This window comes from Taeniopygia guttata, chromosome 1, assembly GCF_048771995.1.
Source record: "Taeniopygia guttata chromosome 1, bTaeGut7.mat, whole genome shotgun sequence".
Classification (NCBI taxonomy): domain Eukaryota; kingdom Metazoa; phylum Chordata; class Aves; order Passeriformes; family Estrildidae; genus Taeniopygia; species Taeniopygia guttata.
The window spans coordinates 43,109,964-43,120,493 of NC_133024.1; the positions used below are offsets into that span (position 1 = coordinate 43,109,964).

Consider the following 10,530-nt stretch of genomic DNA (forward strand, 5'->3'; position numbering starts at 1 on the left):
ATTAATCAGAAAAAGAAAAGTAATACCAAATTATGGAAGAAACAAATTGCTAAATTTAATTCAGTCCAGGTGCATATGCCACAGAAAACCAACACAAGTTTTAGTTATAAGTCATTGTTGACACATAATATTTAACCATGCTCATCATAAAATCCACTTTACTGAAATAAAAAATACACAGTACAAAAATCCACTTGACGCAAATGTTACTCATTAACATTCCCTCTATATCTTACATGAAAGCATTACTTGTGAAAAGTGCCCACTTGCAAATCTGAGAGGACACTGCCTCTCACTTCACAATGTGCCAAAATTCATACCTGCGGGAAGAAATTATAACCTTTAACAATGAACGGCTCATTTTCCAGCATAATTTCTATTAATTCCTCGACCTTTACTTTCACTATCAACACAAATAGCTTTGATGATTGCATAAAGGGGAAATACGATCTAGAAACGTGGTCGAGGTGTCCTATACCTTGATACGGAAAAGAGAATTCAATTAAGTAATTTTCAAGACTCTTGTGAACTACCTTTCAGGCAGGTGAGTGCCTGCCTTTGGTTCCAAAAGCTGCTAGGATCGACCCAAAAGCCGCAGAGTTGCTGCGTTTCCCTACAAGGTCCGGCACAACTTCCCCGTCGCCGTGGTCTCCCGGGTACCGGCGTTTAGCCCACACCCCATGCCAGCGGCACGGTGAAGCACAGAAGCGGCCTCCTCCTCCTCCCCGGGGAAGGAGAGGTGCCATGGGGAGCCGGAGCCGTGACTCAGAGCCGTCTCTGTCACAACATGCATTTGCCAAAGGTCCCGATGCTTCAGGTGCCCGGCCGGACGGCTCCGGCGGCAGCCAGCGCCGGCGGGAGGCACTGGCGCTGCCTGCCGCCCCGGCAGGAGCGCGGGGAGCTCAGCTCTCCCCGCCGCGCAGCACCGCAGCCCCAATCCACCTTGGCCGGCGCAGACCCTTCCCTGGGGGCGCCCCCTGCCACCCCGTTTCCCGCTCTCCCCGTCGGGATGAGAGCCTCCCCGCATCGCCCGGCTGGGGCCGTGCGCCCTCCAAAAACCCCGTTCCGTGCCCCACACCTCCGCGCGGGCGCCATGGGCATCGACAGGACGGGAGTGAAAGCCGGTACCTGACTCTGTCCTTCTCTGCCCGCCGGAGCTCCGCGTCCCTCTGCAGCACCTGGAAAATCGCCCTGGCTTCTTCCTCGTTCAGAAAGCTGAGATCTGGCCCCTGGGGCGCTGCGGTCATGGCTTGGCTTATCGGCGGGCGGGCGGGCGGAGGCAGGCGGGCAGCGCTGACCCCCGCGGAGCGTGCAGCCACACCGGCATGGCCGAGCGCCGGGCGGACCGCACCCCGGCACCGCGGGACACGCCTGTCCCCGCGTGTCCCCGCACGGCGACAGCCGCAGCGGCGACCACTCGGGACCGCCCTGCCCGGGCTGGGCAGCACCCTCCGCAGCGATCGCAGCGCAGCCCGGCAGGGCGGGCCCGGGCAGGGCGGGGCAGGGCAGGGCAGGGCAGGGAGGAGCGGGGAGGCGGCGCTGCCGTCGGGCCGGAGGCGGAACCGGAGTTGGGATCGGTGCTGAGTGGTCGCTCGCCCCGTGCTCACGTTCCGCGGTTGAGCCGGGTGATGCGCTGAGCGCTCGGCGCGGTGTTCCCTGTGCCGCTGCCTGGGGAGCGCACATCCGCACGGGGCGCAGCTGCAGTTCCCCGTGGCGCTGACGGCGCCGTTCCTGCCGGCAAGCCCCGCCACGTCTCTGCGCGGTTCCCCGCGGCACCCGAGTGCGGCCCCGCCGCTCCACCCGGGCACCACTCGGCCCCCAGCAGCCCTTCCGTGGAGCACGTCGCGTCCCGCTGCTGCAGGACGACATGCCTGTAGTCTTCCGGAGTGGATGCAAAGCGGCAACTTTTCCACGAGGGAACAACGGGACAGTGTTTCCTATTTACTCTCCTTTAAGGTTTTCCTGAAGAAATATTAGGGAGCTATATTTGTTCTTGACCTGGGAGTTATAATCACATTTCGGAAGTAATTTCATCCTGACTCCATTCTAACAGCTCTAATGCAACTCAGCTCTGTGTTGGTGAGAGAATAATGAATTGCTGTATCTCTCCAACGTATGTGTCTGAGTAGTTCGCTGTATTAGTTGAAAACTTTGTAAAATGTCCTTTGAAATTTTTCCATTGGAGAAGAGCTTTATTCAGGGCTGAACTGCAGATGGAGAAGGAAAATGGTGGTGAATTATTTCAGGCTGAGAAAGTTGCGGATCTTCCGTCTGGAAGAGATTTGTTGTGCCGACCTTGTAACAACCTTTCAATACATTAAGGGGGCCTACAGGGAAGCCTGAGAGAGGAGACTCTTCATTAGGAGCTATAGTGGGAGGACAAGGAATAATGGGAACAAACTGAAAGAGGTGAAATTTAGGTTACATATTAGGGAGAAAATTTTTTTACTGAGAGAGTGGTGAGACACTGGAACCGGTTGCTCAGAGTGGTCGTGGATGCCCCAGTTCTGGCAGTGTTCAAGGCCAGGCTAGACGAGGCCTTGAGCAACTTTGTCTAGTGGGAGGTGTCCCTGCCCATGGCCGGGGGGGGGTGGGGGTTGAGACTAGGCAATCTTTAAGACCCCTTCCAAACCCCTAATATTCTCTGATTCTATGAAAGAAAACACAATTTTTATTATGGCAGAGCAAGTCAATGGAAGAGGGCAGTGTGCAGCAGGAGCTGGGCTGTGATACATGCAGCCACTGTCCCACCCTGCAGTAGGCTGACGTGGGGCTGTGGGAGAATATTTCCCCACTAGGGAGTTGAGTGGAAATAAGGGCCTTAGAGCACAGTGGGAATAATAGGTTGCAGGAGGTTCCTTGTTTTGACAGAGCTTCTGACATCATTTGTCTGACCCAAAGAGAAACTTACCTGAATCCTTGTAACCAAACAAAGGCAAGGATGTCAGTCAATTGATGAAAATGTGAAAAAGCAAACTATGAAGAATTATGATGGGGAGAGTGTGTCTCCAACAGAGAAAAGACAGCAATTTTTTAATAGTGTATGGGAGAGGCTTCTGGGTAAAGTCCAAGCATTTCTAAGTTGTTTCTAAAGGTGCGAGAGCCACAGCTGTCCCTGGAGCAGTCAGAGAACTTCCCTCTAAATGTCCTGTCCTTCCCATTTTATTGCATTGAGCATAACAGAGTGAGTTTCACCAGCAGAAGCTGAGTGTATGGAGTTCTCCCTGGGTCTCTTCCAGGCAGTGAATTAGACATCACTCTCCCTTTCTGACTGGCACCTGCAGGATATGGGAAGCAGTTGCTCACTGTGCTCCTGCATCATGCATCATGCTTCTGCTTCTGCATCATTCAGAGCTGGGGCAGACCATAGTAACATTTTTTCTGTACATCCATTGCAATGAATCTCATCAATGCCCACACTTATCTTAAAAACAGTGTTGCATCTTATTGGTGAGTTGTGGTCTTTTAACTTCTCATTCAAACTTACAAGTTGTCCCTGCTCATTGCAGGAGATTAGACTAGATGACCTTTAAAAGTCCCTTCCACACCAAACCATTCTGTGATTCTATGGTGAAAAATAAATACATACATACAGAATAAATAGGAAGGCTGTGCATTTTCTTATGGTTTTGCAAAGGAAGTTCTATATTACAGTTCTTACAAATAAAGGGTGGCATTTCCCCACAGATTTGGTGGCTATCTATAATTTTATCTCTCCTGCATGTAAGTCAAGAATGGACTTGTATTTCTAAGTTTCTGTCATTCTTTTTCTTCATTTCTACAAATTGGATTAATTGGTGCATTTTTCTTCCCATCATTAAAATATTTGTTGGCATATTTTTAGTGCAGAGGGAAACAGGGACAAGATGTTAATTTAATGTATGAGCAATGTATAGTCTTTCAGGTAATAAGAAATAATTTTTTTTTTGTTGTGTACGAAACAATGGAATTGTTTAGAAGAGTGGCATGTACATACACTAATGGCTTTACAGGGATGCTGCAAGACTTCACAGTGATAATTATTTAAATGGCTTTTATCCAGCATGTTTAGAGATTTGGGCATAGCCATTTGTATAATAATAAGACCTTCATTTTACACAGCATCTTTGGTATGTCACATAACCATTACAAAATGTGTGTTTGACTGGACTAGAAACAGCTCCTATCTATAGTGTCTTTTACCAAAAATTTATTTTGTGAAAAATAACCACTTTTCCGAATATCTTTACATTACTCCAACTCTCTTGCAATTTATGTCTTTTCCATACAGGGGTCATGATAATGAGAAAACACTGTCTATATTCCAGTATTTAGAGTTCCTAGCCCCTTATGTGCTTTAATTTCTGGTCAATAAACCAAAGATAAGATACATGCTTTAAATTTTTTCCATGGCTTTTAGCTAACAGCTGCTCCAGGAAGATACAGAAGCGTTTCTTTTGAATAAGTAGTGTTTTCCAGTTTAAAAACCTGAAACAGAGGGCCAAAGTAGCATATGAGAGAGTGCAGACATGAGACATCATTAGTAATGTTAATTGTCAATGCCACTAAAGAGGATGCTGACACACATACTTTAATTATAAGGCAAATTCTTCAAAAATTGTGTTTCACAAATACTGCTGTACTAATGGGTGTTGCTAACTCCACTTATTCTCAGTGGAAGAATTAAAAGTATAGGGTGGAAAGCCAGAAGGATTGATTCTAAAAGTTGGTCTATACCTAAGGAATTGAGAGGAATGTGCAGAAATCAGCCTTGAGGCTTGAAAGAACTGTAAGGTCTTGTCTGTTCCTGTTGCACTAATTACTGTCTAAATTGTCAGCCAGATTAGTGAAGGCTGGTTTAATTAACTCCCTGTGTTAAGTGAGAATGGCTTCATGACAAGGCAAAGAATAAATATGAAGTGTCTTCCATTTAAAATATACTAAATCTGCTTTTTTTTTTTCAAATAAATATTTCTAACACTAGGATAGGTGAAAAATACTCGGATCATACTACTCGTAAGACAAAAGCAGTGCCTCTCCTCTGTTTAACAAGCCCATTGTTTATACCTCCATTTATTGTAATAGTCATTGTTTATTGATGTGTGTTAACATCTGGAGATCCATCTGAGTTTCAGGGTACACGGAGGCTTGCAGTGTATGGTTCCCACTGCCACCGGTCAGCATCTCCACTGAGCAGTGGGTGTCCTCCAGGATCTTTCACTGGGACCTCAACTCCCCCTTCAAAAGAGCTTTGGCCTTTCATTTAGGCATTTCAGCTGTGAAGTGGTGCACTTTGAAGGTTGCCTGGACACCAACATCCAAATGCTGTTTGTGTTTTTGTAGCTGTTGTGTGCTACACGGCCTCTTGTGAGGCAAGGAGGGAGCGAAGACCAGGCTGAGCAGGCAGCGGGGCGCAAACCATCACTGACCACCCTGTAAATGCCACGGGCAGCAGATCTGCTCCTACAGGGACAGCCAGTTTTCAGGGTACACTGTGTTCCCAAATCACATCTTGCAGCCTGTGTGGCTGCAGACTGCTCCTTTTCACAATCTCCTCAAGCACTTCCTCTTGCTGAGTCTGTCATTCACCTGCTTCTTTTTTCCTCCCCAACCCTGGAGTGTGGGCTGCTCCCTTCCCCCACTTTTTGACTCTGCTCTGCCCACACAGCACATTTCCCCACCTTGCAAGTACTGCTTGCTGCTGCTGCCTCCTGCTCCAAGGCCTTCCTGCCCCATACATTGTCCTTATGGACTCCTCAACTGGTTTCCTGTGCAAGGCTGTTTCTGCTGAAATAGACTTGTTGATCCCTTAGAATGACATAAGGACATCATAGCAAAATAAGACCTGGTTTTTGCCTACCAGAAGAAAGGTAAGAGCAATATCCCAAAAGCATATTAGCATTGCATAGCAGCAAGGAAAGGTGGTCATGAGAGAGCTCTCTGAAATGGTGGCTGCAGTCTAACCCTGGCACTTCATGACACTCCCCTCTGTGTATTTGCTGCTGCTTTGGAAAATGAATCCATGACACCCCTTTGTTTTGCTGTGTCCTTATGACTGGCTGTCCTTCTTCCTCACTTATTTTTAGGATTCAGTTAATCACTAATTTTGTTTGTAATACTTGCTGGGACTGCACTTTCTCCAGACTGGAGAGAAGATAATATTGTGAGTAGAATCTCTCACAGGGCGAGACAGATTGGGCTTGTAGGGTGTTCCTGCAGAGGGCTGCAGCCCAGAGAGGCATATGGAGCAGATTGTTACCTTTACAACTCTGGAGTATAAAACCACTTTACAGCTCTGGAGTTATAAAACCACTGCTTGGAATGGGAGGGCAAACATGTTTGGTTGAAATTATGCAGGGTTTCTGCTTCATTAGAGGTCTGATGTCTTGACTGTCAGAGCCATAGGTTGGCTAGTACTGCATATAATATCTGCTCTCTTGGCAGAAACTAGGCAACCTTCTCTTCCACCTTAACTAATATGTGCATAAACATAATCACCAGAGGCCAATACCTGGGGTACAGCAGAATTATACATTTAATATATTTAGGTCATATGCCAGTGCATGCAACCTATTAAGACAGGCTTGAGTAAAGGTACAAAGAACCAGGCATGACTAAACAATAAGGAAGAGACGTCATCAGAAGCAAGAAGGAAACCTTTAAAACACTGTAGTCATATCCAAATGAGGAAAATAGAAAAATTCATAAATCCTGGCTGAAAACATATTAAAAAAAAGGGGGTCGGGAAAGGAAAAAAATAGCTGGGAGGAAGAACTTGCTGAAGATCTCTAAATGAGGACTAAACCCTTCTTCAGCACATTAAGCTCATCAGAGAATCTGTAAGGCTGATCAATGAATACTACATAAAAGAAGCACTATGGAAGACTCAGTATGACTTCTAAAAACAAAACTCCTTACCTGACAGTGCTCTTTTTGAAGGATGGCAGCAAATATTTGGACAAAGCCAAGTTGATGTAATCTGCTTGTACTTTTGAAGATATTACATAGTACCATCATCAACAGCTTCCAAGGAAACTTAGTAGTTACGAGATTAAATAAAAAGTCATTTTATGGGTCAATAACAGGTTACAACTTGGGAAACAGAGGGTAAGAGGACAGGTTACTTATTACAGTGGAAGGTCAGTGGTAACAACTGGTCACAGCCACTGGTAACCACTGATTTTCCCAAAGCTCTGTGCATTCTGTCACTCTTAGGTGACCTGGAAAAGAAATGAGCAGTGAGGTGAGTAAGTTTGCTGGTGCAGTGGGAAAGTTTGTGATATGAAGACATTCAGGGTAATACAGACAAAGGCATATTGGGAGGGACTATAAGACACTTTTGTAAGGCAGAATGACTAGGAAATATAGTGGAAAAAAGTCTTGGTTTCTCATAAAAGCAGATTTCACAAGTAAGCAATGGACTCTGAGCTGGCTATTACCATTTGGATTCAATGTTTTTATGATATGTATAACTTGTGAAAACATCAGAAAAGGAACCCAAATATTGGAATTTATTAGTAAAGGAAAAAACTCATAGTGTTCTTACAGTTTATATATGAATATGGAATTCTGTATGGAACATAGGTTATATTACATATTCCTATACCATACAAACATAGATTTCTGCATATATATTCTGATTATAAATTTATATATCTATTCCATATAAATGAGGGAATTAGAATATGGAGTTCTGTATATTCTATATTTCTATGTGTTGTAGAAATGGTGGAAAGGAATTAACTTTGGTATTTCTTCAAGTGTAAGAATGAGGGGCCATTATTCTGGATTCTAGATCCATGCCTGTAATCAGGAGTATGTGTTGCATGTGGCTACGATGGGCTCCTTGTCTTAGATAAGAAGTTCCTGAGGATTCCTCTTCTTTTATGCCTAGCTGTTCTGCTAATGTGATCATGACCAGCTGACATGAGATTTTGTTGTAGTGGCTGTCTGACACTGTTGAGGCAGGACAGGAATGAAGAGATTGAGTCAGAAGGCTGAGAGAGTGAAACTTTGATTTATTTCAAAATGCATTGCTCTTTATACAGAGCTTCGTCCAGGCTAATTCCATTGCTCCTGAAGTGAAAACCAGCCACACCATTGGTGCAGAGCGCTTGACACACAGTGATAGAACTTAACTATAAACAGTATGAACAATAAGGAGATAAAACCTCTTATTTACATTCTTTTCTAACAGGTTCCCAGGCTTCTGCCTGGTTAGAAACTTTCCGCTTCTCTCTTTGACTGAATCTGAGACCTACAGCTGTCCTCAAATAGTTTTTGGATAGTTACTACTAGAGGTTGTAACCTTAGGAGCCAAGAGATCTCTTAATTCCAAACTGTTCTTCATCATCAGTCTTAAAAATTTCGCATTTACTGGCAGCAGCTGAAGGAGGAGTGTCAGAGTGGAAGCAGAGTGGTTTCAAGATATAAGGACACATAGATGGATAGATGAGGCTGCTCTGTATGCAAGTGTTATAGTTGTGTAGGGTGATATATTTATTTTTTCACAAAAAAACCCCCAAAACCCTAATACAATTTTAGAGCAGCCAGCATGGCTTTACCACGGATACCTGGCTGCCCTCAATGATGACTGCTTTGGGGATGAAAGGCAAGCAATTGATACTGGCTATTTTGACTTTAGCAAGACTATCAAGATCATGTTTAGTTGTACTTTTTAACCATGTTTGAGAGATATGGAGAGGATGGATTGCCTATAAGGTTGATGAAACAAATAACTGGACCATCAGGCTTGAAGAGTTCTGGTTAGTAGCTGAAAGTCTAACTGGTAGCCAGTTAAGGGTGATATTCTTCTGCTTTAGATTCTGACCCTGGTGGTATTTAACTTCTTCACTAATGACCTGAATGATGAAATGGAATGCATCCTCATTAGCAGGTGACATTAAATGGTGCAGAAAAGATGGCATGCTGGAGGGCAGGGCAGTTATTCAGGGGGATCTCAACAGGCTAGAGAAATAGCCTGACAGAAACTTCTTGAAGTTCAAAAAGGCAAATTAAAAAAACCAACCAACCAACCAACCAACCAACCAAAAACACCAGTTTAAAAAGGCAAGTAAAGCCTCATCTAAAGCTCTATGATACAATGCCACTATACAATTTGACTGGCTAGAACAAAGTCTTTTGGGAAAGGATCTGGGGGTCATGGTGAACAAACCAAACATGAGCCAACAATGTGCTCTTGCAGCAACAAGATTTATTTGGGTTGAAACAGACTTTTAAAGATCATTCGGTCCATCTCCCCCAGCTGTGGGCAAGGACATTATTATTCACTAACTCAGATTGCTCAAAACTTTACTCTGCCTGACCTTGAACATTTCTAGTGATGGAATAATGGCTGATCCAGGTTGCCTAGAAATGTTGCAGATGTGTAAAACTGGGGAAGGCATTGAGCATCTAACATCAGACTTAGCCCTGCTCTGAGAGGGTATTCAACCTGCCAAGGTCCCAGTGTCCATCTAAATTACTTTATACTTCTGTGATTGCTATATGATTCTGTGGTTTATAGCATCTATGACACATTGAACTCCTCAAAACAAAACTTATCAGAGACAGAAAATGCTTCTGTGTACTGACTGCAAGATGCAAATGTAATCCAACGTGAGGAGTTTGTTTCATCATATATATCAGGTCATCTTTTACCAGGCACTAATTGTCAGAGAGAGTCGCCACCAGCAACCATAATTGGTGTCCTTAGAATTTAATGATTGTCAGTGCTGGGTGGAGAAGAAAGGTAATAAATTTTACAAAAAAAAATTACTTCAATTTTCTCTTAATTAAGAAAATCAAAATAAATGAAACAATTAAAAAGTCTCAAAATCTATAATAAAGTTGCACAATAAAAAAAATCTTAATGACATCTTTGGTAAAATTGGTTTTGAGCTAAAATCACATCATATTCTGTTAAAACCCCGAAACAAGTACAAATTTTAATGTCCCAGAGAAAACTCTGGCTTTATTTACATGCTCTGTCTCTAGAACTAGGTACAGCAACTATGATACAGCTAAATCAGAATGCCTCTGTGAATATGCCAGGGGAAATTAATATAAATTGTGGCATGAAAATGCTTCTCATTCCAGCAAAGCAGCAGATTCTCTTGAACATAATTATATCACAGATAATTCTGTGTCATTTTTAGCATTTAACTCCAAGAGTGCTTTTATTGCAAGAGAATCACAAGAATAAGGCAAAATCCTTCCTTTACTGTGTTTGCATAATATCCCTAACATTGGAAGGGAAGAAGTAGTCCATTCACATTCTTCTTTTAAATATCAGTTACTTTTGATGTTGGTCAGCTACAAATATAACATATCAGAATAATAAAGACCATTATTGACTAAAAAATATTTTACCTTTTCCTTGTGTATAGCAATCAAGTTCCACCTGAAAGATCAGGTAAAATATACATTTGGGCTTCAATACCACTGCCTAACTTATCCTCATCTACACACATTCATGATGAGTCTAAATACCTTCATCTGCCAAAGAAAGTAATCATTTTACTGAATATAAACACTAGTGTTGCAGACAGC

General features: G+C 43.6%; 1 protein-coding gene across 1 annotated transcript in view; it reads right to left on the reverse strand.

The window, feature by feature from the left end:
• The window catches only part of EXPH5 (exophilin 5), a 37,575-nt gene extending 35,966 nt beyond the window's left edge, over positions 1-1,609 (reverse strand). Inside the window, exon 1 of the mRNA XM_012569693.5 lies at positions 1,129-1,609. Coding sequence (XP_012425147.5) covers positions 1,129-1,247 — 119 coding nt within the window. The 5' untranslated portion in view covers positions 1,248-1,609. The remainder of the gene's footprint in view (positions 1-1,128) is intronic.
• Positions 1,610-10,530: the final 8,921 nt, after the last annotated feature.